The sequence below is a fragment of the Gordionus sp. m RMFG-2023 genome, chromosome 2, assembly GCF_954871325.1.
Source record: "Gordionus sp. m RMFG-2023 chromosome 2, tfGorSpeb1-WG-v2, whole genome shotgun sequence".
NCBI lineage: Eukaryota > Metazoa > Nematomorpha > Gordioida > Chordodea > Parachordodidae > Gordionus > Gordionus sp. m RMFG-2023.
In genome coordinates this window covers 14,473,350-14,500,993 of record NC_088776.1, presented here as the reverse complement: position 1 = coordinate 14,500,993, position 27,644 = coordinate 14,473,350, and the positions used below count along the sequence as shown (strand labels likewise).

The window sequence follows — 27,644 nt, the reverse complement described above, 5'->3', positions numbered from 1 at the left end:
TTAATGTTATATGGTAGTATTAGCTTCATATTATAATTTAAAGCATTTTCTTCCAATGATATTCATTACATATATACTATTGTTATTTTAAAAAAGTTGTCAGTTGGTATATAAAGAATAATTATATAATTGATTTTAATCATTACGAATTGCAAATTGATATATATTTTCCATTTCTCGTATACGATATAATATAATAATCATATTAGATAGATATATATACCATATTACTATATATATGGATAAAAAAAATTATAAAGTTTACAATATTAAGGTATAAAGCGATGGATGATACTTTAAAATTTAAATGTTAGGGAATTTTTTGACAATTTTGTAATGCAAAATATAAATCTTCTTTTATTAACTTTGAAAAACAAAACTTAAAAAATTTGTCATTTAATTCAAACCTTAAAAAAAATTATCAGTATAAATTATCTAAACAATTTTAGAGAATTTAAAGATTTTATATATTTTGAAAAGAATAGAAAAGGTCGGTATACTTGCAATAAAGGTTATATTTATACGTGTTATTTGCGTTATAGTCCATAAAAAAATATATATTTAAGGAACATCGTATGGAGCTTTCTTAATTTGATATAATGCAATGTTAAGGCGCGGTAAAATGTGTGACAAAAATAATTAATAAAAAAATCTATCGCGCCAATTCTGAGTCATAAATTTAAAAAGGAACATATTCGTTACGCTTTGATGGATTGCTTAACCCCGTCCACCATTTTAGATATAATCCTTCCGTCCTCGGTGATGGTAATAGTTTCTTTGCCATTTTCGAAAACTCTTAGTCGTAAAAAAAAATTTTTTAAATAATATTTTAATTAAATAACAAGAAGTAGAAAAACAATTTTATAATAGAACCTTTTATAGATCGGTCTATGTCCGGGCAAAAAATTTGGACCAAATTAGAATTTTTTAAGATATTTTGGAAAGGACTCGGGCATAAATTGAATTTTTTTGAGACCTGGGCAGGGAATGTTGGCAAAAACAGGTCCGATAAAAAAAAAATTTGTTTGAGGGATGATTTAATTAATAAATTGGTGACAATTTTAATTTATATTTCCTAATATTTATCCCCACCCCATTTCATTCATAAAAAAAAATTTCAAAACTCAATAATTTATCTTATACTTTTGGCATATATAAAAATCTTTTAAATCATAAATTTACTTTTATAAAATTTTAAACTTAAAATTATTATTTTTTAATTAGGCGTTTTTTTACAAGGTTAATAGTTTATACTCCCAGAATAATATTTTATGCATTTAAAAATATGTTATTTTTATTTAAAAAAAGGTAGAGAGGTGCCGATATTAAATATTAAAAAGGGGCTGATATTTAACGTTTTTAAAATATTGGATCGGTCAGACATTTTCAAAAAATCCGAATTCGATATTTTCATTGTTTCTGGTAATATTATAATTGTGTAATAAAATCATATAATTATGTCTTTTATTTTATTAAAATATTATAATAATAAATTCATAAATGGAACCAAAATTCAAATTTGTAATGAAAAAAATCGACTTAATTTAATATTTTTTTTATTATAACTGAAATAATAAATTATAAAATATCCAACGAGTCGAATTAAGCTAATGTTATTAATCGGCTTGATTTAGCCGAATTTAAAAAACGGCTATTTTAGCCAATAGCAAATTATCCAAATTTGGAGATTTTTCTCATTTTTAGCAGAATGGTTTAGATGAGAGTTGAGTAATAATAATCTTGATGGTTATTTTTAAAATTTGGCGAAATTTTAACAGCATCACATTCAGCCATAAAAATTTCCCATATTTTAAACGAAATAAAAAAAAATTAAAATTATATGAATAAAATAAAACAAAATACACTTAATAATTCTTAAAAGTTAGATTTTTTTAAAAATAGAAAATATTAAATTTTTTATGACATTAATTGTAAGATATAAATTCGTATCAGTTATAGGTTATTGGATCAGTTGTAGTAATATCAGAAAATATCGGAGATAAGTGAAAAATTTGTGAATCGGCACAACCCTAAAACAGGAATGAGTTATCGAAACCGTTAACTATAAAAAAATTTTTTTCTTCATGAATTATTTTTCCTATTATTTCAATGTATATTATATATCTATAAGAAAAATCCTAAAATTGCTATGATTTTTTTTAATTTAAACAATTTTTAATGGTAAAAAACTGTTAAAGCATCACTTTTGCAATAATGAACGCATATTAAAAGCGTGCTAGATGGTATATGTGTATTTTTTTTAAATAAGGAAATTTTTTAATGATTGCTAAGGAACTCCAAGAATTTTGATTGTTAATCAAGAAAGTCATCAGATATGTCTCCATTAAAAAGAGCTCATTTCTTTTATCGTGAGAATGAATCTTGGCGATAATTTCCACCATAGATATCTGATTTTTACCAATATTATTTGATATACAACAAAGACATTGTTTCTTTTCTTTCGTCTGGTCTTTTTAATAATGAAGATAAATTTACAATTAATTTTTCCTAGGTAACACTACTCTCAGATATAATTGATGGCATCCAAATAGATCAAAATTAATATAATAACTGAAAGAAGAATGAAATGTTCATATAATTTGTTTTAAACTGGGTTTTATATATTTTTTTTTAATTTTTGTCTCTTATGTAAATATTACCTTTTTGGATTTTCGAGGAAAATGTAACGATCTTATTTTGTAACAAATTACTTACTATACACCACATTAATAAACATCATATTAAATAATTTTTTGTAAATACAATAGCAAAACATTTAATATATAAAAAAAATATGGGAATTTCATAAATTAAATTTTTTATAAAGGTGATTGATTGCAAAGACCGGTCATAGTCCATATCGGTCCAGTCTTGAATTTTTTCAGTTCACACGGGACTCTTGATCTTCACTAAACCCACCTATGAATCTGAACTAAAAAATCTTACTATCAGATACTTCAAGAAAAGCTGACCAATAAAAAGTGATACCCGATCAATGTTAATCTTATGGAAGCACTGGCTTGGTTCATTATAAAAACCAATTAAAGATCAAAATAATGTCATAATCCAATTCAGCACAACTGTTTAACCCAAACAATTTAGAAATATCAATGTATAATATAATTATAAGTAAATAACTTTTTAGTGACAATCTTCTTGTCATTGTGCATTTTGGTTGTTATAGTGGTCTTTTTGCCTATGTTAGCAGGTATACTCCCTGAATGGTGGCTGTTATGCCCATTTTGACGTGAAACATGGTCAGCATTAAAACTATTGTGATTTGCTTGATGATGTGGATGGTGATTATGATCGGATCTATTATGATTGGTGGGATTATTTCGTGATGGGTTAGAATTGTGGTTATAATGTGACCTATTGTGGTTTCTTATATTTCCCTGGTGATTTGTTGCATTCCAATTGTTTATATTGATTCTGTTGTGAATGTATTGTATGAAGGGGAAGGGGTTGTAATTTTTATATTTAAAAAAACTTATGGGAAAAATATGTTATAATTTCAAGTTTGTTACTTAAAGTATTATTACAAAATTTGGATTTTAAAATAATTTTATAATTTTTTCAAAACACTTTAATATATAATTTTTTTTTAAATTGTAGTATATGGATTAATTTCAATATTAATTTTTGAATTCTTAACTGAAATGAGATTGAAAAAATTATTAAATCATCTTTAAATTTCAATCATGGAAATAAATAATAACAAGGTGATATATATAAAAGAACTTTGAAAAATAAAATTAAGTAAGAGTTTAATGATATTATACCCAAAACCACTGCCTAGAAATGTGTGGACATCACGGTCATTGGCAAAATCAGAAAAATCAAATAAGCTAAATGGTGCATTGTTATGCATGGCAATTTGATCTAAAAAAATATATAATATAATAACAGGTAGGATTTAAAAGTAATGATATTTATAGTTAACATATTGTTCAGAAATAAAATGACCCACTCAACATTTTTAAGATTTTTGATTTAGAATTGGATCATAAAAATTTATTATCAATAAATATAAAAATAATAACTATATTTAAAAATATTTATTTTTTGTGATACTAGCACCCTATCAATTTTAAACCTACATATGTGTGTATATTATCATAATATTTTATAATCGTTGTACATCTTTTATAAATTTTATAAAATGATACATGGAAAAAATTATTAATTAACAATTGTCATGTTTATCCAATCAGATCATTACTTCAATAAATAAAGATTGTGTCATATAATTTTATGATTTATAATAGTTATTTTGCATTTATTTAATATCTAATTTAAATAAAATTATATTGATAATATTATAAACTATTTCTAAATTTTCTTTAACTTAAATTGATCTTTAAGTTTTTCTAAGCTAGTTTTCCCAGTTTCAACAATTTTTTAGGTAAAGCACTCCAATTCTAGACTGTTGATAATTGTTAACTTATAGATGATATATTAGGCCTTAATGATTAATCTTATGATTAGCTAAATAATATTAAGTATATTGAAATCTTTTTCTGAATATATAAATGCAGTTAAAAAAAGGAGAGAATTTTTTCAAAAAAAATATTTATTACCATCAAAAAAATTAAACCCAACTGGATTAGAGTTTCCAAAAAATTCCTTAAATATATCCATTGGATCTCTAAAAGCAAAACCAAAGGAAGAGGCAAATGGATGATTATTATTCATTGGATTTGAATTAAAGAAGAATGATGATATATCATCTGAATCAAATATGTTGAATCCATGATTAAAAGTTGAAAAGGTATCCCTTGTAGGATGATTGTTGTGGCCATGATTATGGACACCATTACGTCCTTTTTTGCCATATTTATCATAAATAGCTCTTTTATTTTCTAATTATTTAAATAAATTATAAGGTACCACAAATTTAAAAAAATACTATCTGATAAAATTTCATAGGCTTCAGAAATTTCTTTAAATTTTATTTCTGCTACTGCTTTGTCTTTTGGGTTTTTATCTGGATGCCATCTTAATGCTAATTTACGATATCTTTAAAATTTATAAAAAAATTGTTAATTATTAAATATGATATAATTTAACTTACGCTTTTTTTATTTCATCGTCAAGACATGTCTTTTTGAGCCCAAGTGTTTTATAATAATCGTCCATGCTATATTAATATTTAGATTAATGACATAACTTAATAAAACCTTAGAGAAAACTTTCGAAAGAACTATCCTTTAACTTTATAAATCCACGAGTAAACCAAGTTTTGATATACACATCTGTTAAAACAAAAAATCAGCTGTTATTTTAATCATATATTTTAATTATCAGAGCATATAATTTATTTATTTAGTTTTGAACAAATTATATATTATAAAATACCTATTAACCTATATCACGTTTTTAAGTTAAACCATTTTTTGAGATTCACAATATGTCATTTTTTTATTGCTAATAGAAAACAATTATATAAAGTGAAGATATTTGAATTTAAAAATTATATTACCATATATAAGATTTTCAATGTAGCTCTATAATATAAGGGTTTAAAAATATTTCAATTTATTTGTAGTTAATAAATTTATTCGCATATCAAGATTTCTCATATGATGAAAATTATTCGTGAATCTTATAATGAAGAACTTGATAATTCCATATGGTTGGATAATGAAACCAAACAATTTATGAAAGATAAGGTTTATATATTTTATATTGTTTAAAATTTGAATATTTTAATAAATTGATTAAAACTTTCAAAACACTACTACATAATTTAAATATATAAGCTAAAAGCTATGCACGACAAAATTGGTTATACAAATGCTTTGATAAACACATCATCTTATGATAATGCCTATAAAGAGGTTAGTTATAATTTTAAAGAAAATTTTAATCATAGAATATTTAAATAATTTATTTTAAAAAAGATGAGTTATTTATTGCGTAATTAAAATTTTGATTATTATGAATATAAATTCATTTTCTATGATATTTACTACATAGACTAATCTTTGTGGTATATTGGGGCATAGCACCACCCAAAAAATTTTAAATTGGTCCTACAAAAAAAATGCGTTTATATTTTTTTCCTACCCTATGTCTCTGCAAGTTTTATTTATTATTTTATTTTCACTGGGAATATAAATGAACTCTATACTGGTATAACATAATTTTTTTTTAGAAAATATAATTATTAAGTTAAAATATTTTTATTCAATTAAATCAATAGTTTTAAATTTTTTGTCAGTTTTTTAATCACTTTTTCAATTTTTTTTCAGATCTATCCAAAATGTCGTATAAAAATTTTATTTATCAATAAATTTTCAAATTTATAATATTTATAATTAATTTAAGGTCATCTTAATAATTATCTTGGAAATTCGAGTGCGATATAACAGTAAAAAAAATGGGTATAAGCTATGCCCCATCCAACCACTCGCGTTATTTTTTCTCTTCTTACCACTCAATGAATTTAAATTGTATTATTTTACGGTTGTAGCTTATCATTAAACCCGGAGAATTTTTACAAAACTATATCAGAGGAAAGATGTTTCAAAATAAAATATTAATGTTAACGCTAAAAAAACCTTATGATAAAGACACGTAAGAAATTGATATAAATAATATTATTTGTTTAATAAATGATTTATTTATAATTTCTAATTACGTTGTTCAGATAATTACACGATTGTATTGTTAGATAGTCGAATTTAAAACGGTTGTGACTTGGACAGGGCCATGAGTAAGAATTTTTATCTTAGATGGGCAAAAGATAAAGGAGGACTATTTGTTTGAATATTTTAATCAAATATTGAATATTGGATTCAACCACAAACTGCATATTTATCCATATAATGGATAAGCAAATTAGAATAAAAAAATAAAAATTAGCATTATGTATAGCAAATTATAAATAATTTATAAATAAGTAAATAATAGAATACTAATATATTAAGGTTAATATATGTAATATATATTTTTTATTACAATTCACTTCTAAAAATATGTAAATGAGAAAAATGCTAAATCGCCAATATTTAGTTTGAAGATGGCAAAAAAATTTTGGGAGGCACCCAAAATCCCTCTCAGAAGTTACGGCCCTAGACTTATCTCAGCCAACTAAATGATCCACTTGCGAATCATACATCGGAGTCGACTCATAAGTTCTAATTAATTTTTTAGAATTTATAGTTCTTCTTTGATAAAGTGATGATGTTTCTATATCGATATTATTATATTCGTAACAAAATATGATATAAAAATATTATATACAATATCTGAAAAAATAAGTCTATTTTACAGTTATATTGAATATAGAATTTAATATATTCTTAATTTAGATCCATTTTTTTCCTTCTAAAATATGGCCAAAATATTTAAAAATTTACTATCTGCTGAAGAAATGAGAATCATAACTATTTGGCCTACTTCTTGCCATTCGGCTCAGCCTGATTTTTTAAAACTTTACTTCTTTTTAAATTCATTTATAATCGTGATATTCAATCAAGGAGATTAAAAGAATTATAAAACGGCTAATTTAGCATTAACTCGGGATAAGTTTCTAGACAAAAATAAATTTACTATTTTTTATAAAACTGAAAGAAATATATATATAAATTTTTAAAAAATTTGCTAAATTTTTTTATAATTTTTATTATCTTGATTATATTTCTGAAAATTATGACTGGTCCGATTCGGGATGACCGAACTAAATAAGATCGAGCAGGTCTATGTAAATTGGATCAAATTGGGCTAAGTTAAGCGGTTAAGTCAGGTCAAATCGATATCAAATAATATAATTTAATGATTACTTATATTAAATCAACATTATAAAAAGTAATAATTTGATTATAAATGAAATATGTCAACGCCAACTCTTGACTCAAGCTCACAAATCGACTCAGGAGTGGAGTCCTGACCCGATATACTGGCTTGCGGGTAGGACAACCGGTATAAAATTCTTTCTTTGGCTGGGGTGCGAGTTTAAAAATTTTTTTCTAAAGCTTGGAATTGTGCAAATTAATATTTTTTTCTTTATGAAATATTATTGCTAGTCCGGACAATATACAAAATTATTCATAGCCTACGGCCGGTTTGAGTGGGCCACACCGACTTGTACTCGGGTATCTGGCTCTCAAGTCAATTTTAGTTTACTTACTGAATAAGAAACTTTACCAGAGTCATGACGATATATCGATTTCTTCAGAAATCATTTAGCAAAATTTTCAACTGCCAGTTGTATTTCAAGTGAAAGAAAAACGAGTGTTAGTCCGGATATATTTAGTTTTTTACTATTTTTCAGAGTTGTCAAAAGATATTTTTTAAATCAATCTGGATACAGATACCGATACATCACCTAAAAATGGATTTAGATATACAGATACATCGTCTAAAATCGTATCTAGGACGATATTTTTTTAAATGTATCTAAATACATTTCAGATTAAATATGCATATAGATAAAGATACAATCTTATCACTCTTATCTACAGGGTTCATTGTTGTTCGCGAATAGAAACTCTGATTATGATAGCACAGGTCGTAAAATTACGTGACGATGGGTCACGGTAGGTCACGGTTTGAGTGAATAAATTTTAAATTATTAGGTTTGACTGGGCGTGACAGGCCTTCCCAAAATTTTTACTCACGGATATTTTAATGTTCAAAATTGTTTTTTTTTGCAATTTTTAATTATAATATATATATTCTAATTTATTAGATCTTTTTGAAAAAAGAATAATTTTTAAAAAATAAAAAAAATTCCGCATTTTATAAACAACATTTTTTTTCTCCGTCTTATTAAATTTCAATTAAATGAAAAATATCTCAACTCTCGTTCAGCAATAGAATTTGGGAATAAATAAATTTAATTTAAATATTTTTTATTTTCATCCATCTTTACTATATATATCTATAATATATATAAAAGCCTTGTCACAAAATCATGTCACACTTTTCATGTCCCACTTTTCATATCACACTTTATAATATATATTCAAAAAATCGTTAATTTTGAAAAGTGCCTATGGCCCAATCGGGAAAGAACTTCGCTTACAAATCTAGATGGATTATTGGACTTGGGTTCGAACCCCGGCAAATGTTTTTTTTTCTAAATCTGGTAAAATTAATCTATAAAATATGTTAATAAAGTATATATTTAGTAATTTTAATTTATGTGTACAATTAAAAAGTCTTGTAAATTAAATTTTTATTTATTTGTATTTTATAATCTAAAAATTTATTATTGCTTGATGAGAGTTTTATGTTAAAACCCTTAAGAAGGATTTCCACATTGAATTTTATACAACTTTATATCTCTTAATTAGGTAATTTTTATGCATAAGTAAATATTTGCATCTCTCTTATCTTTTCTGAAATTTTCTACATGCATTCCATAGTTTTGTATATTTTCTCATAACTTCATAATTTAATTGTAGAATGTATATTTTTCATAACTTATAACATTTTTGATTAAATGTATAACTTTTTTGTTTTACTTATATATAATTTGACTATGATTAAAGTTAACCTCCTATTATTTCTTAACTTAGAATATCTTTTCATTTTTTCTATTGTAATTTAATAACAATGTCTTAAATTTATATTTTGTAACTAAGTAATAAATCATTTGGAAGGGTGGTGGTTTGTTTAAAATTTAAATTAGGATGAACATATTTTTAGCATCGTACTTTAATATGTATTCATGATTTTCATATAAATACTAGGAGCTTACCAGTAGAATGATAGGTAAATCAGATATTTCCCCTTCATTTGATCCTAATTTTGAAAAATTTTCCCAATAATATAAATGGCAAAAAAAATATATACATATTAGACAAATTTAATTCTTATAAACCCCTACATCACACCTATTTTTCTGGATCCAAGGAAAAAATAAATTATTCTGAGTTTTCCTGGGTTTGGGAAATATTTTTTACAATTAATATGGGCTTGGAAGTAGCTTGGGAAACATTTTTTAAAATTAATATAGTCTTAGATTCCTGAAAATTTTTTAATTTTAAATATGGGTTAGAAATTGGCCTGAAAATTTCTTTTGGAGGCCAGGCCTGATCAAAAACCAAGGCCCATGCAACTTTCATATTCTGATTGTATTTTTAAATGCATTGTAACTTTTTATATACTTTATTTCAGTTCTCAGCTATCAAAATTATTATGGTCTTTTTGAGAAAATTTTCCCAAGTGCGAGGACCTGGCTTATGAATTTTTTTAATATTAGGCATAGGTGTAATATTTAACACAGAATATTTATATGGCCCTCAAAGCTAATTTAAATATATTTTTATTCAAAAATAGTATTCATTCTCAGTATTAATGGGTTGGCCTTTGTCTGAAGTAGGGGTATAAAAAATAGATATGGTTTTTAGAGATTTACCTATCTCCCGGGTTGGGAAAAATTTTTGAAAATTACTATGGGTTGGCCAGGCTTGGGAAAATTTTTTTATAAAATTTTTATAGGTTGGGCTGGGTTTGAAAAATATTTTTATAAATTATATTAAGCTGGGCTTGGGGAAAATTTTTCAAAAATCTTATGAACTAGAATGCTCGAGAATTTTTTTATTATTTACTATGAGTCATACATTGGCCTAAAAAAATTTTTTGCAGGCCTGGGCTCGGCCTGATCAAAAAACCTAGGCCCATGAAATTCTGATTTTGATTGTAATTTTAACATTATGATTATTTAAATATTTTATTTCAGTTCTCAACTACCAAAATTATTATATTCATTGGGCTTGGAAAAATTTTTCAAAATTATTATGGCTTTGTACTTTGCCTGGGAATTTTTTTAATATTAAATATTAGGTATAAATGAGCAGTAATATTTAACAAATAATATTGGTATTATCAAGTAAAAGCTTTAAATTTTAATTTTACCAAACCAGTATTTACACTTAGTTTTAATGGATTACTGAAGGGGGGGGGGATTAAAAGAATAATAATTGGATATTATTTTCAAATAAGAGGTAACAACTATAATAAAAGTGAAGAAAATTCTCATTCCGGTCATTTTTGACGGGCTATCTTCTAGTATATATATATTTATATACTAATCATTTGCACTTAAATTATAATCAGTCATAATTTATAGGAAGATTAAACATCTTTATAACTTATTGTTTAAATTTTCTCATATTTACCTACAATCTAAAATACTCAATTATAATTATTTAATATATATTTAAATAACAATAATTTTTCCTTTACATTTAGATTAACAAGTTTTCTAAAAAAATATGTATATTTAAATATTAATTTATCTTTTCTCATCTGTTCTTGAGATATTTTAGGTATATCCTATGCCTCTCAGTTGTTTGAGTATATATTAAAAGGTCTGACCTTAATACTAAATTTTTTGAATGATTTACCACATAATGATCATAGTAAATTTAAGTAGTACAATGATTGTAGAGTCTTATGCACACATAAATTTTTATATTATTATTCAAAGAATGCTCGGTAATCTATCAAATTCTAGTCTCACAATAGATAAAGTTTACCTATGGAAATAAAAATTAGTAAAATATCGTCAACATTCTGTAAGTGATACAGTAATATTCAAAACCCTAAAAAACAGGACAACTCAATAAAGGAGAGATTTATTCTGCAGCCACTATATAGGTAGGCTTAATTTTAGATCCGAATTTAAAAAATCTTAAATTTTTAATGGACGATATAAAACAACCTTAAAAATGCTAAATGATATAAAATTAGATGATAATGCAGAAGTTATTGCTAACTATCAACAACTTTTCTAATTCATCCTACACATATAAATAACCGTATATTCTAAATAAAACATTTAGAGAATTTCTAGATGATTCTGATAAAGCATTAACATCTAAAAATTAATCGCTAATAAAACAAATAACAATGGCAATATTTTGAAATTTTGGAAGCAGGAAAATTCATTTCCTTTTTTGAGGAGATTAGTTAATAAAATTTTGTCAGCCCCGGCAAGTCCGCTTCTATTGAAAGGTTATTTTCAATACCCAATCGCTTATTAAAGGAAAGGCGAACATAAAAAAACATGGACTTTCTTCTTTTTCTAAATAAAAATTTTGATTTATAAATTTTAATTATTTTGTGCTATTAATATGGAATAGAGAAATAAAAACTATGTTAGAATAAATTCAAAAAAGTATAAAATTATGGCAATAAAGGTTAGAGAAATTTAAAAACGCCGTGAATTTTCGGGCTTGATGGGCGTGATCAAAATATTATCTTCAAAAATTTTTTAAACGTAAGCCTGAAAGGGAGTGAAATTTTTTCCTTGCCATTGTGAGGGGGTAGGACGTGAATAAAATATTAGGCCCGCGCCCAACTCTAGTATAAATAACGTAAACAACATTTTAATATCTTGTTATCATTCAATTTGAACACCATATAAAAAAATAATAATAAGTCAGCACACCTATTTTTATCATTCTTTTGCACAAATTCACATTTAAAACGAGCACTTATTATTAAAAAAAGTTTTTACATTAAACTTATAACTTATTAATTAGTTAGCGGAGTATCTATAAATTAAAAAAATCTAATGCATCAATGGTATTGTTTCTATTAATTAATGGACGTCATGGCTAAACATGGATTTATATATTCCTTTACATGATGAAAATATCCTTCATAATCTTGAACTGATATCTGTAGATGGGGGAAAAAAATGATATTTAATGCTTATTTATAAAAATTTATATATATAAGTTTAAATATTTTGTATTTATATATTTTTTGATTATATATTATATTCAGGGTTGTGCATTTGACCGGTCAAATACAATTCGGTCAATTGACCGATATTTGACCGGTCAAATATGGTCAAATTCAAATAAATGTTTTTTACACCAATATTAACTTTATTTTGCATTTATATAATATTATAATAAATCTATGTATAATAATAAATATCATAATATTTTTTAATTCATTCTATAGTCAATGTTTCACCCTCCGTGGCAGAGTCTTGTTCCGATTCATATTAAATATCATTATTTTCTTTAATATTTTTAATCAATCTTAAATTATGATACACTCTTACTAATTTTCCTGCTGTAGAAGCCTTTAATCTATTTCTGTTTTTCGTGTGAATATTGCCCCAAACCGACCAATTTCTTTCAGAAGAAGAAGTCGAACTAGGTAATGTTAGTAAAATATTAGCGACTTCTCTTAATGGGCAAGGTGGGCAAAATGCATTCCACCAACTTGAGGCCGAAATTTGATTGTTTCTTATGGAAGTTACAACTTTCCACATATTATGGCTATTAAATATACCGCTTTTGCTTCTGAAATTTACTATATTACTCAAAATATTTTGATTATCACCACCTTGTAAAATACCCATTCTTGTATTATATTACATGCTTCATCAAATTCAGTATTAGTAAGATGCTCCCCTTGATATTGGGGGTCCAATAAATAAGCAGCATTGTGAGCACATGTATTTATATCAGTTTTTCTCTTTTCAAACATAACCTTAATTTTTTTTTCTTGAGATGGAGAAAATATAGAATCATGGCATGATTGTATTATGTGTTTTTCCAAATTAAGCATCTCGTTTTTTAACTGGGCCAAAGTACATTTATCCCCTTGCACTTTCAACAATGAGGTAGCTAAAGGTTGGAGTATAGCTAAAAATTTTAAATTTTTCGTACAAAATTCTTCGTTTAATATATTATTGGTAATTTCTATGGGACAATTATCACAAACAGCTTCTTCAACAACTGATGCTTTTAGAGCTTTCTTGCATATTTGAATTTGCTCCATACATTTTATTGACGATGCCCATCTTGTTTGGCTAATTGTACTTAATGTAGATGGTATGCCATGAAGATTCTTATTACGGGAAAATACTGCAGCTGGTATGTGTTTATTCTTGAAAAATTTAACAATTTTTTTAATTATTGAAATATGGTCACTGAAGGCGTCCAATCGTTCAAAATCGTGAAAGAATAACTGCAATGTATGCGCTGCACAACCATAACATTGTATATGATTATAAATAGATTCAGATTTTAGAATTCTCCAGGCTGCTTTCATGTTAGCGGCATTATCAGTAACTAAAGAATATACTTTTACCGGATTCAATTCATGAATTACATTTTTAAATTCCTGGGCAATATAATCTGCCGTATGGCGATTTTCCTCAGTATTTAGAAATTTGTAGAACACTGGAACAGGCGTCATCACCATAAAATTAATAATACTCTCGTTTCTAATGTTGCTCCAGCCATCTGATACAATTGATAAGTAAGGAGCTTTATCTATTATATCTGCAACTCTCACCTCCATATCACCTGACGCTTTGTCTAGAAGATATCCAGCCAGCTGCCTTCTCCTGGGTAATGTGTAAATAGGACGTATTTTTTTAAAAAATTCTTGGATGTAGGGATTTTCAGTGATGTGGAAAGGTAAATTGCTCGCATATACAGCCTTTGCAAACAATTGATCCAGCTCATTTTTTTCTTTGGGATTAATTCTATCTATGAAACCGGTTATACAAGATTGAGATTTATATTTAATCGCCTTGCTTGTAGATTGATTAGAAATAAGGGAATCAAATTCTCCTGAGTCACAAGACAAAATATTGTTCATTTGATAATCATTCTCACTAATTTCACCCAATTCTTCATTAGAGTTAGACTTAGAAGTATTACAAATTACATTTGTGATATTTTTTGTAGAGGTTGATATTTTGGAATTTGAATAAAATTTTTCCTTAATTATAACAGGGCACATAGTACAGCTGCTTAATAAATGTTTGACCATTCTATCAACGTGGGTGATATAGGACATCTTGCAAAACTTGCACACCGCTTTAACTGATTTACCATCGCGTACTTCTTGAAAATGTTTCCAAACATGATGCTTTGGTTTGACCATAATCCCTAATATATTAAAATTTAACAAAAAATGATTTTGATTATTGTAAAGTTAATCAATCTTAACTATTTTATAATTATCGACCAATTATTCCAATAATTTCTTAATATTATAAATATAATATAATAAACTTTTTACCAGAATTGAATAATATTCCGTAAATCTGACCAGAACAATTAAAATGAAAATTAATTTTAAAAACCAAATATAGCAAGTGTAAGTAAAACAAATGAGAATTAATATAATTTATACTCGGCTAAATATATAATAAAATTTAAATTTATTAAAAAATAAGAATGAAAAAATTATATTACGATTATAATAAATCGGGTATTTTTATTTTTTTTAAGAAAAATGAATTGAAAAAAATAAAGAAGGCGAGAAACGGCAATGATTAGGCAAAAAAATAACTAAAAATATTACTATATTTAGAAAAATTTCATATTTATATTTTAATAAAAAAATAATAAGATTGATAAACATGCTTTTAATGCATACTAGTTAATTATATCAAAATATTTATTCGCCATTAATATTTTAGAGTATTTGAACGTATTTGACCAGTCAAATACTCCTCCGGTCAATTGACCGACATGACAACCCTGATTATATTAGTCTTAATTTTTTTTATGTATATTTATTTAAATTATATGCTCATATGAAAATGAATTTTGCATTCAAATTTTTTTATTTTTAAGATAAAAAGCATTAAATTACATATCAAAATGTAGCTTAAAAAATATTTAAAAATAGACACAGACACCTCTAAAATAGTATTTAGATACAGATGCAACATTTCTATATCTAGACACTTTTACAATCTGTTAATTTTACATCAAAATCGGAAATTGGTTTAAAACAGTTTCATTTAATACAATAAAAGTTGAATATTCACTTTCATATCATATTTTGTAATTCCCCATCCTCTATAAAATTTTTAGCCTAATTTAGAAACTATTTTAGTAAATTTTCCCTTACATTTAAAATTCGTTACTAAAGTTTTAATTCAAATTTAAAAATTCGTAGTTAATTAAATATATATAAAATAGATAAACAAACCATCATTTTATCAAAATAATCTGTAAAAGTACATTTTTAGAGCTATTCATTTTCAAAAAACGAGTCGGCTCACGGGTGGGACTTAGGTCGACTCGTGTGGCTTCTTGAGTCAGACTCAAGCAGGAATAGATTTTTAAAAACTGAAGGTGAGTTAAGGCTAATTCGACTCGGGGTAACCATTTATCACTAACAATATTTCACTCGGTAAAAAAAATATTTATTGCAAATTAAATTAAAAAGCGTCACACATTCTATTAAAAATATCAAATTAAAATTAAATAACAATTAACGAAGCATATAATTAAACTCATTATTTATTCTTGACTGGTCAAATCCAATAGCATTACCTATTTTGAACATGCCTAAAACTTCTGTTATTGCAAAATGTTTGATCCAAAAATTGACTTTTTTAATGGTTAAATAGCAAAATAACGAGAACTAGAGAAGGGTTAAATCAAAACCAAAGCCTTTAAAAACGAAATGTGCAGTAATTAAAGAGTTTACATGATGCGATTTAAAATATATTAAATTTCTTGAACTAAATTATTATAATTTTATTTAAGCTGGGACTTTCCCCCTGTTACCGTCAACGCATATTACAAGGCGAACGCAAACGAAATGGGTTATATTTTAATATATTAATTCTTATCAATGCGCGTCATTTATTATATAATATTTTATATTTTAACGTGATTTATTCAGTATTCCCAGCTGGCATTTTGCAAGAACCTTTGTTTTATTCGGACCTACCTACGTAACGATTTTTTTTTACCCCTTTTAATATTAATTCAGTATATGATCTTATTCCTATACAAAAATCTACTATATATAAAGGAATGGTTTTTTTTACAATATTTAATTGCAAATATTTATACATAATTTTTGTTTTAAGTGGCTATAATTTTGGTGCCCTGGGATTCGTAATAGCACATGAATTAATACATGGATTTGATGTCATAGGTTTATTTATAGCTATAACAAATTATATTTGTGGAGGTTTTAAAACACTTTACGCAAAATCAATTTACAATTATTTATTTTGAATTAAAAAGGTATTGATACCTAAAATATATTTATCAAATATAATTATTTAAGCGATTAGAAAAAGCAAAGTTGAAGAGTAAATATTTGCTGAAAGCTCTAAGCGAATTTTTTTTTCTTCAAAAAGCAGACGAACCTTCTGAATTATACTATTCCTTTCTTTAATTTCGTGCAGGAAGTCAATTCGACAAATTTGGCAACATCAAAAAGTGGAAAAACAAAAATTTTATTGATGAGTTCAATTATAAGACACAATGCTTAAAAGATCAATATTCAAATTACACTTTTAACGGGGAAATGGTTATATCTATATTTTAATAATGGAACATTTTTTAAAAAAAATTATATTAATTGTAAATGCTAATTGGAAAGTTACTTTTTTTAGTGACTTGTATTGAGTATAACTTTTTACAGCAATATATCTTAAAATTTATTACTTAGATGACTTTTAACAAATAAATAACTATAATAAAGTTGTGTATGCCAAATTACATGTGCCATAGTTCGATTTTATAGTTAATTGATGATTAACTATCGAAAATAAATTTCATGAACATATTTAACTGCAAAATTAAATTATAAATATATTTAGGCGACACAATTTAAACAAATAATTAACCAAAATTTTAAAACATTTATGATTTAGCGATAAAATAATATATAGACTTTAGAAAGGATATATTTTATTTCATCATTTTATTAGTATACTACTCAAAAACTTTTTATTATATATTATTGATTTTATATAATATTTAGATCAATGGTAAACTAACGATAGCCGAAAATATAGCTGATAATGGTGGAATTCGAACTGCTTATAAAGTTGAAACTCTTTAATAAATTAAATCAAGAGATAGAAGTTCCCCTTTTTCCCATCTTAAAAAGCTTGATTATTAATTATTAAAAAAAAAACAACAATATAAAAGAAACAAAACAAGATCTAAATTAATTGAAAGATTGTCTTCTAAAACTTTTGAGTTATTTTAAACTGATTCACTATCTCTTATTTTTAGGTTCTAAATATCAATTTTTTTTATTATTATCAAAAACTTTTTACAAATAACCATTTTTAAATTATTAGAATATATAATATTTTAATTAAAGATTATATTGAAAATTAGGTTGAATTCACAGTGGGATCCGACCCGACACGATTTAACAGCTGATTTATTTTTAAAAATCAGTTTGTGAGGTTTTTAAAAAATATTAATATTTATTTTATTCTTTAATTCGATTCATGATAATAATCTGAGAATTATTGATCTTATGAAAAGATTTAAAAATCGCTCAGCTGTTAAACGTGTAAAAAATATCATATTTCATTTGAAAAATTTCTGTGTCATTTTTTAAATCTATTTTAAAAGGCTAAATTTTAATATTATATACTATAGGCCTTCCAAAAACATTCATCTATGATAACCGATAAAAAACAAAATATGCCTGGCTTGAATTTCACAGCAGAACAAATGTTTTTCATCGCATATGCTCAGGTAATTTAATATATTTTTTTTGTCATAAAATTTAAAAAACAATGATTTCTTTTTAAAAAAAAGATTTTATATAACAGTAGGTCTGCATGGCTCGGCCCAAAGTAAAAATTAGGCCGAACTGAGCAACCTCCTATGTAAAATGATTTTCGACCCTAGGCAAAAATAGCACTGGTCGATCTCAAAATAAATTTTCGATTGTAATACGAGAGATATATTTTACATTAGGTTTGGTGTAGTAAAAGTGATAAAGCATCGGTTCATTTAGATTTGATACAGGATCTCCATAGTCCAAATAAAATAAGGTAAACTATAAAATATAATCATATATAAATATAAGATATCTTGATAAGGCTGTGTCCAAAATATACCTTAAAAAACGAATCAAATTGCTCGAAAAATTTCTTATTTGCATTCGAATGAATAAAATAAATATTTATTCGATTTGATTCTTTGAAATATTCGATTTAGATTCGAAAATTAAATTATATAAAAGTATTTTCAAAAATAAAAAAAATAAGAGTAAAAAATAAATTTTGATTTTATCTTGAAAGATTTCTTATGCATGAATATTGTAAAATATTTAAAATTTTATGTAAATTTGATCAAATAGATTTCTTCTTTAAAAAAATCTTTGAAGATTTTTGCCCAAATTTTTTTTTTTACCAAACTCTGGGAAAATTAGATTATTAAAATTTAAAAAGTGATTTATAAATTTAAAAGTAATTTATGGATGTGAAAATAAAGTTAAAAAAGATAAAATATTCCCTAAGGAACAATCTAAATTCTTATAAATAATTTTATAATATTTATGAATGAGTTTTATTAATTACAAATAGTTTCGAATTTTTAAGAATAATGTCGAATATTTAAAATAAATTTTAAATAATACAAACTATTTGAATAATTCGAATAATGGATAAAAATAAAATTATTTGACGAATAAATTTTCCTTATTCGTATTTGATGAATAATTTTGTTATTGGTATTCGTTAAATATTATTCGAATCGAATAAAACAATTAAAATATCAAATAACCGTTTTTTAGGTATAGTCTAAAATATATTTTAAAATATATTTTAAAAAGATCGTCAAAAATTACGAAACCTGTCTAAATCTTATATAGGGTCAAATTAAAACTCAACTCAAGTTCTGAATTTTTTTTACTAAAATCTTGACTCGAGTCATGGCTAAGTGGACTCGAATGAGTCGTTTACCAACACTTCCTCATAATGTATAAATATTTTGTATTATAATATTTATCTTGGTTGGCAAGCTTACAATGTTATATTTAATTTACTTCATTATTTATATTAGCGACTGCCCTCCCCCCACCTATTTAAGCAGCTAACATGTGTATATATGCATAATAAATGAAAAAATTTGACACGGTCAACAGATCACAGTTTATAAAGGAATATAAGATGGTTATAGGGGCTATAAAAATTGTTTAATTGAACTCCCCGAGAAGTCAAATGTTAGTGATTTCACTATCATATCTCGCAAAAATTTAATTAAACTACATATATCACTAACCTTTAAACCTAATTCTTATTACATGTTTAATTTTAAATATATTTTATCCATAAAAAAATCTTTCAATTGATTATTCCATGAATTGAACAATTATTGAATATTTAAGATTTTGATAAAGAGCGAAATTATTGATTTTTTTTAAATTTGTTTTATCAATTTTTACGAATTGAGTTCTGAACTTGAGATGTAAATTTAAAAAATTTTTTTTTTTAACATAACTATTATAACAAATTTATACGTCTATCTCCACTTTTGAAAAATATTCAACATTATGTAATAGAAAAAATATATGAAAAAAACTCTATAGCCCTGCCAGGAGAAAAGTTAGCCTATGCAAGCTATGCGAACCTATATTTTGATAAATTAAAATAGTGTGATTTTTTTTTTTGAAATCATAAAATATGGTTATAGATATATGTAATACTAATTAAGTTTTACATTTAATATGTAAAACTTAAAAATGGCTTGGAAATGGTTTTATCCTCGTAATTTCACCAAGATTTTTGTTTAAAATCTGAATAAAAATTATTGATTAATATATTTTTTTTTATTATTAAATCAAATGATGCATAGATATTCAAAATCATTTAAAAGTATTTAACATACATCTTGGAACTTTTATTTGTTTACTTTAGCCATACACATACTTACTACTAATTTTTATAAATGATCCCGTTTTTTCTTTTGAAAATGTTTACATAAATTGAATTTCATAAATTAAAAATTCGGAACCTCTTTTCAAAAAATATCCCGAATCATAATGGTAACAAAGCTAATTGTGACTTCAAATTGTTAAAAACAATAAATCAAAATTTTATATATTTTTTTATTATTAAAAATATTTTTTAAATGTGAAGATTAAATTTAATAATATTTGCATTGAAAAAAAGATATTACAAAAATATGATATTTATCAATTATTAATTTATTTTTTACGTTAATATTGAAGAGTGATAGAAAAGAAATATTTTCAGAACTCGAGTCGCTACTTGAGTTGTAAAAATGACTGTGTTTGACAACACTATTATTGGGTGTAGAGTAACATGAATTAAGTGACGGTAAATAATAAATATGTTATATTAACTTTATTAAATAAAAAATATATTTTATTAACTCCTTTCTTTTTCTTATCTAAAGGTATATATACTTTTCTAAAATATAAATTAGAATATAAAACGAAATACAAAAAAGTAAAATAATATATAAAAAAGTAAGGTTACGCCGTTTATAAAATAAAATTAGATTATAACAAAAATAAAATTTATATTGTAATAAAAATTATCATAATGCAACATTCTCCCTCTTCTGATAATTCCATCGGAGAAGTCATAGAGAGTTTGTTGTCCAAGTAGTTTATCATTTTGGTAATCAAGTTGTATCATAAATCATCATAACGTTGGCTTGTCCCAATCGTTGGTTTGATCAATTCGATTTTGCACGTTGGTTTGTATAATCACAAGCTTGATATCCATATCGTAAATTGTCTCCATTAATCATAGCTTGTTTGATAGTACTCAATTGTTATTATCATTTTTCCGAAATTGTTATTATCATAAATAAGTTGCGAATAAGAAATAATAGTTCATCATAAGAATAAATGAAGAATGATAAATCAATAAGATTGTTATATTTTTAGCGTTTTAATTTTTTGCGTTTTAATATAAGCGTTTTAATATTTAATTTAGTTTATGCAATTTAACATTTATTTTATAATTTAAGTTACATAGTCTTTTAAATAAGCAGGTTTTTTTTTTATTCGCACAGGTCTAGAGATAGGTGTTATATCGTTATTATCAGTAATTTTTATATTTTTATCCATACTTCCCTCCTTAAAAGAATCCTTAGAGTGATAGTTAATAATTGTGTTAAAACAGTTTCTAATTCTTATTTGATCTAAATGTCTCCTCAAAATACCTTTCTCAGTCTTAATTTGGAACATCATATCACTTTCTTTATGTGTGATAATACCTTTGCACCATTTATCATCCCCTTGTATTTTATACCAAACAAAATCTCCTACATAAAAAGTTCTATTTCGTGGTAAAGTAACGTTTATTTTATTCTCCTTCTCCTCCATCGGTTTTAATGAGTCCCATTTAATTCTAATATCTCGATTAAACATTCTCTGTGATGGTGTAACTCCTGTAGTATCATTACGCGTATTTCTGTAATTAAGTAAAAATTTGCTAAGTCGATATCTGGATCTATTTTAATATTCCTTTTCATATGTGTTTTGAACGTTCTAACCATGCGTTCAACCTGGCCATTGGATTGCTGGTGATAAGCAGATGTAAGCACATGTTTAATACCAAAATTGTTGCAAAATTTTTCAAAATCGTTACTCGTAAAGTTAGTGCCGTTATCAGTAACTATAGTTTCAGGTATTCCGTATAGCGAAATAGTTTTAAAGATTTCTTAGTAACATCAGTCGTAATATTTTTAACAGGAATAATAATTGGAAATTTGCTGTAGGCATCGACTATTATCAACCAATTTTTTGTAAAAAACGGACCCGCATAATCTATATGTATCCTTTCAAACGGTTTGGTTGCCGAAACCCATGGTTTCTGTATCTTTATAGGATTATCGTGATATATATTACAATCGTCACAACTCTTCACTTCCATAACGATATCATTATTTATGCCAGGCCACCACATGTAATCTTTGGCTAAGGATTTGATTTTTCCTGCTCCCAAGTGACCTTCATGTAATGACTGTAGTATAGTTTTTCTCATATTAGACGGAATTATGATTTTATTGCTTTTGTAAAGACAATCTTTAATTATACTTAATTCCAATTCAATGTTTTTATAAATATTATTCATTATAGGTCTGTTGTTATTAATATCATTTATGACTTGTTTTAATTCCGTATCTTTCAAAGTTTCATCACGAATTTGATCAAAGTTAATAGGTAAATCCTCATATTCATTTATAATGGTTACGTTTTCAATAGTTTCATCACGACATTCTTGTGGCAATCTTGAAAGGCAATCAGGAACAACATTATATTTACCGGCTTTATACTTTATATTAAAATCATATCCTCCTAATGTAATATTCCACTTCTGGAGTCTTAACGACATGGTGCTATTATCCTTAAGACCCTTGGTGAAGATGTGAACTAGAGGCTTATGGTCAGTAATAATTGTAAATTTTGTGCCGATTAAATATTCCTGAAATCTCTTTATAGCGAACATTATAGCGAGAGCCTCACGCTCAATATTGGTATAGTTCATTTCAGATTTTAATAAAGTTCTCGACGCGAAAGCTATAGGTTTTTCTTTACCATCTTTTTCAATATGAAATAGTACAGCTCCTAAACCACATTTTGATGCGTCAGTGGCTATCCCTATAGGTAATTCAGGGTTAAAATATGTCAAAGCAGGTGGAAGACTAATTAACTTCTTTAGATCATTAAAACTTTTAGAGTGTTCTAGGTTCCAAGCCCATTTTTCTTTGTTGACAATCTTATAAAGAGGATCGGCAATTTCCGCAAAATTGTTCAAAAATTTTCTATAGTAGCCAGCCATTCCCAGAAATGTTGATAATTCAGCAGCTGATTTTGGTTCTGGCATATTAATTATTGCTTCAATTTTGTCGTGATTAGCATGAATCCCCTTAGCGTCAATATCATGACCCAGGAACCTCACTTTGTTTTTAAAGAACACACTTTTATTAAAGTTAGGTATTAGCCCATACGATGATATCCTATCAAATACTTTTTTTATGTTGTTTAGGTGGGCTTCATCGTTTTTTCCAGTTATAAGTAAATCATCAATATAAAATATAACGTCATCCATGTCACCGAAGATTTGATCCATGATCTGTTGAAAAATTGCAGATGAGGTCTTAAGCCCAAAAGGAAGTATAGTAAATTGGTAATATCCCTTATGCGTAGATATGGTTAAAATATTTCTGCAACTTTTATCAATTGGAATCTGTAAGAAAGCATTTTTAAAGTCAATCTTCGTAAATTTCCTTCCTTCCGAAAGTTTAGCAATTAGATCATTAATTCGTGGTAGAGGGTATCTAAAGTCTTCTAGAGCTGGGTTTACAGTATCCTTAAAATCAGCGCAAAGCCTAATGCTCCCATCATCTTTGTAGACAGCGGTAACAGGACTTGCCCATCGGACATCATTCACCGGCTCAATAATTTTATCATGTATCCATTTTTTAAGTTCATTACTAACAAGATTAATTTTTGAATAAGGAATGCGTCTAGGCGGTATAATTTTAGGTTGGGCATCACTTCTTAAATGTAACTTGACACTTGCTTTGTTAATTGGCCCATTAGTCAATTTCGATTCACACTCTTTAATCAATTTTTTTATTTCATCTTCGTAATTAGTGTCAATATTTGCTATAAATTTATTTAAAATATTTTTGAAAGCATTGATCCACATACGTCCCAACAAGGCATTTTTACTTGATTCAACCACTACCGCTTGTAAATATTTGGAAATACCATCATAAGTCACTTTAACTTGAGTAGTTCCTATGATTTTGATTAAATTCCCGTCATAAGCAGTGAGTTGTAGCTCTTAAGATCTCTAATACCAAATTTTTTAGCCAGACCATGAGGTATAATAGTGTATTTGGATCCAGTGTCCACTTGCATACAAGTAACAACATCGTTCACTTTTACAGTAGTCATAAATCCGTTATCTTTGTCATTAATCACGTCACCAGATAAATTGTTGACATTAAAATCATTATCATCTTTGTTCTTTGTAGAATCAACTTTCTCTTCAATAATTTCCTCAATATTCATGTTGTAATCATTATTGTATTGTATTTGCTTTCTATTATTTTCGTCGCCACTTCTATAATTATTTGAGTTGTTATTATATTGTATTTGCTTTCTCTGATTATTATCATTACCTCTATAATTATTTGAGTTGTTGTTATATTGTATTTGCTTTCTCTGATTATTATCATTACCTCTATAATTATTTGAGTTGTTGTAATAAGATTGGTAATTGTTACGATTTCCGTCACCGTATTGGATTTGTTTTCTTTGATTATTATCATACCATGTATTATTTCTTCGATTGATTATTATTATTATAGCGATAATTGTTATAGTTATAATTGTTATAATTATCGTGGTATCGCGAATTATTATTACCATATTGTATCTAAAATTATTATTGTAATTCCCATTTCTATATCTATTATCATAATTATTTCTAAAATTATTTCTAAAATTATTTCTAAAATTATTATCATTTCTACTGCAAAATTTTTTATCTTTATCAGACTTTTTATCATTATTTATATAACTTATATCATTATCCTCAGACTTAATATTACTAGAGTCCAGTTCCACCCCTAATTCCACCATCTGATTCAATGTAAGGTCAAAATTTTTGGAGAATTTGTATTTAATTTTATCGTTTAAAGTAGATGTCCGTAATTTCTCTTTTAATCTACTATCATCCAAAAAATTACATTTCTTATGAAGTTTCGATACTCTAATGTACCACAGCATAAAACTCTCTGATGAGTTTTGTTGAAGAAGATTAAATTTATTAATTAAAGTATTTAAATTTAGCGCTGGTAAAAGATAGGTTAACTTTTTAATCACAATTTTAAGATCTAAAATATCGGTATCAGAACAAATTGCCTTAATGTCGTCAAAAACTTCGTCTGATAAATTATTAAGCAAAGTATTAATTTTAATAGAGTCCGATAATGTACTGGTCGAAAAGTAATTTAATATTCTGTCTAAATAAATTTCAGTAAGAGGACCCACTAACTTAGGGATCTTATGTATAAATTCTTGTTTAATTTCCATATTTAATTAATAAGACACATAAATAAGCAATTATAACATTTATTATTTTATTAATTCAAGTTTTGGTATAACTATTTATGATTTAACGAATATACAAATTAATTCAATGAAATCACTATCGCCGTAAATATAGTGTTTCCCGTTTAATAATTCAAAGCAATTTATCATGTCTCTTAAATTCATAAATTCAAACAGTACATCCTCCGTACCCTTTATCCTATAGAAGTTGACATCGGAATTATAAGTTAACTCAAATAAAATATCGTAGATGGAGATTTGATGGGGTACATTTAGTAGTTTAAAGACGAACATAATTGATGAAAATAATTTTGAAATGACTTACCCTTTTTTTTATCCATCTTATATAGAATTGTTTGTACCATTTTATAATTTTTTTTATTAACCATATTTACAAAGGGAAAAATTTTATTTTTAAAAAAAATTTCCATAAGGCGAGTTTCTTTTGCCAAAACTGGAGGCACCATGTAGAGTAACATGAATTAAGTGCCGGTAAATAATAAATATGTTATATTAACTTTATTAAATAAAAAATATATTTTATTAACTCCTTTCTTTTTCTTATCTAAAGGTATATATACATTTTCTAAAATATAAATTAGAAATATAAAACGAAATACAAAAAAGTAAAATAATATATAAAAAAGTAAGGTTACGCCGTTTATAAAATAAAATTAGATTATAACAAAAATAAAATTTATATTGTAATAAAAATTATCATAATGCAACATTGGGTAATAACTTTATAAATGTAATAGTATCTATCTATTATTAGGTAACAACTTTATATTTGTACATATTATTTATTATATCGGAGAGTATTTAGGAAATATTTTGAGTAAACCATTGATTTGTAATATTATAAATGTATTAAAATGGTATAAAATATTTAATATAAAATAAATTTTAAGACATTAAATTATTTGACAGACTAAATAAGTTTTGCACGCTAATGTTTGTTATCGTGTATTCGTCTACTATTTATAATACTTCCAATGCTTGATAGAGACAACGAATTTAATCGTTCCTTTAATAAATTAAATGTTTTAACACGTTTCAATGCCGAAAAATAACATGAATACGAATTAAAGGATATAGTTAACACTATATGCGAAAATTTATCGTTAGTAGTGTTTTTAAAAAGTCCGATTCAAATCGAATTTTTAAAAAGCCCCGATTAAAATTATAACCAAAATAATATTATGTAACCTGCAGATCTTGCTCATGGATAGCAGAAAAGTTTGAACATATTGCCAAATCTCGAGGTTTACTTAATAAGATCTTAATGGGCCGGTCTTTAACCAAAATCAGGCTTTTTAACAACATTAATGGTTAGTATCAATTTTAACTTATCTATTAATGATTTACAATTAAGTTCGTGTGCCTGATTTAAGTTAAAATTTTAACCAATTGCACATATGTACTTCTATTGATCAGGAAGATTATGATGCAAAATAAATGGTTTAATGATATAAAGAAGTGGGAAGAAGGATGTACAGTGTTTGTAACTTTTAATTTATTTGCTTTTTCTTGGAAAAATCTTTATTTAAAATTCACTTATATTTAAAATTAAATAGAAGACATGACACTTATAAAAAAAATTTGTTTGATCAGAAAAATTAGCATAAATGACGTCATCTAAAATAATAAAAAATAAAAAAGACAGAGAAATGATAAGAGATTCAGCCCTAGCCAATGCAGTTAATATGTCCGAATCTGATTTTTGCAAATAATTGGAAATATATTAAACACATTGATAGCATTTTTTGAAATATAAACATTAATAATTGAATAAAATTGTATAACACCGTGGTCTATATGTTTTA

General features: G+C 25.5%; 2 protein-coding genes and 1 long non-coding RNA gene across 4 annotated transcripts; 1 reads left to right on the top strand and 2 right to left on the bottom strand.

The window, feature by feature from the left end:
- Positions 1-287: 287 nt before the first annotated feature.
- On the bottom strand, positions 288-5,229 carry LOC135923501 (dnaJ homolog subfamily B member 6-like). 2 transcript variants are annotated; one of them, XM_065458293.1, is made up of 7 exons: positions 5,181-5,229; positions 5,075-5,140; positions 4,910-5,019; positions 4,581-4,862; positions 3,783-3,882; positions 3,139-3,432; positions 289-795 (listed from the first exon to the last, which is right to left on the bottom strand). In XM_065458293.1, exons 2-7 carry the CDS (start codon positions 5,137-5,139, stop codon positions 699-701), a joined length of 948 nt encoding a protein of 315 aa, XP_065314365.1. In that variant the 5' UTR covers position 5,140; positions 5,181-5,229; the 3' UTR covers positions 289-698. The 2 variants fall into 2 exon arrangements, with proteins under 2 accessions (XP_065314364.1, XP_065314365.1); XM_065458292.1 differs by having other exon boundaries at positions 288-795; positions 5,075-5,198.
- A 1,297-nt stretch (positions 5,230-6,526) lies between these two features.
- Positions 6,527-16,687, top strand: LOC135923863 (uncharacterized). Its single transcript, XR_010571285.1, has 3 exons — positions 6,527-6,579; positions 16,497-16,555; positions 16,636-16,687. It is a non-coding gene; the product is annotated as an uncharacterized LOC135923863 (long non-coding RNA).
- LOC135925390 (uncharacterized) lies at positions 13,297-15,062 on the bottom strand. The gene is made up of 2 exons (XM_065460680.1): positions 15,013-15,062; positions 13,297-14,879 (listed from the first exon to the last, which is right to left on the bottom strand). The coding sequence occupies exon 2, from the start codon at positions 14,872-14,874 to the stop codon at positions 13,297-13,299; it is 1,578 nt and encodes a 525-aa protein (XP_065316752.1). The 5' UTR covers positions 14,875-14,879; positions 15,013-15,062.
- Positions 16,688-27,644: the final 10,957 nt, after the last annotated feature.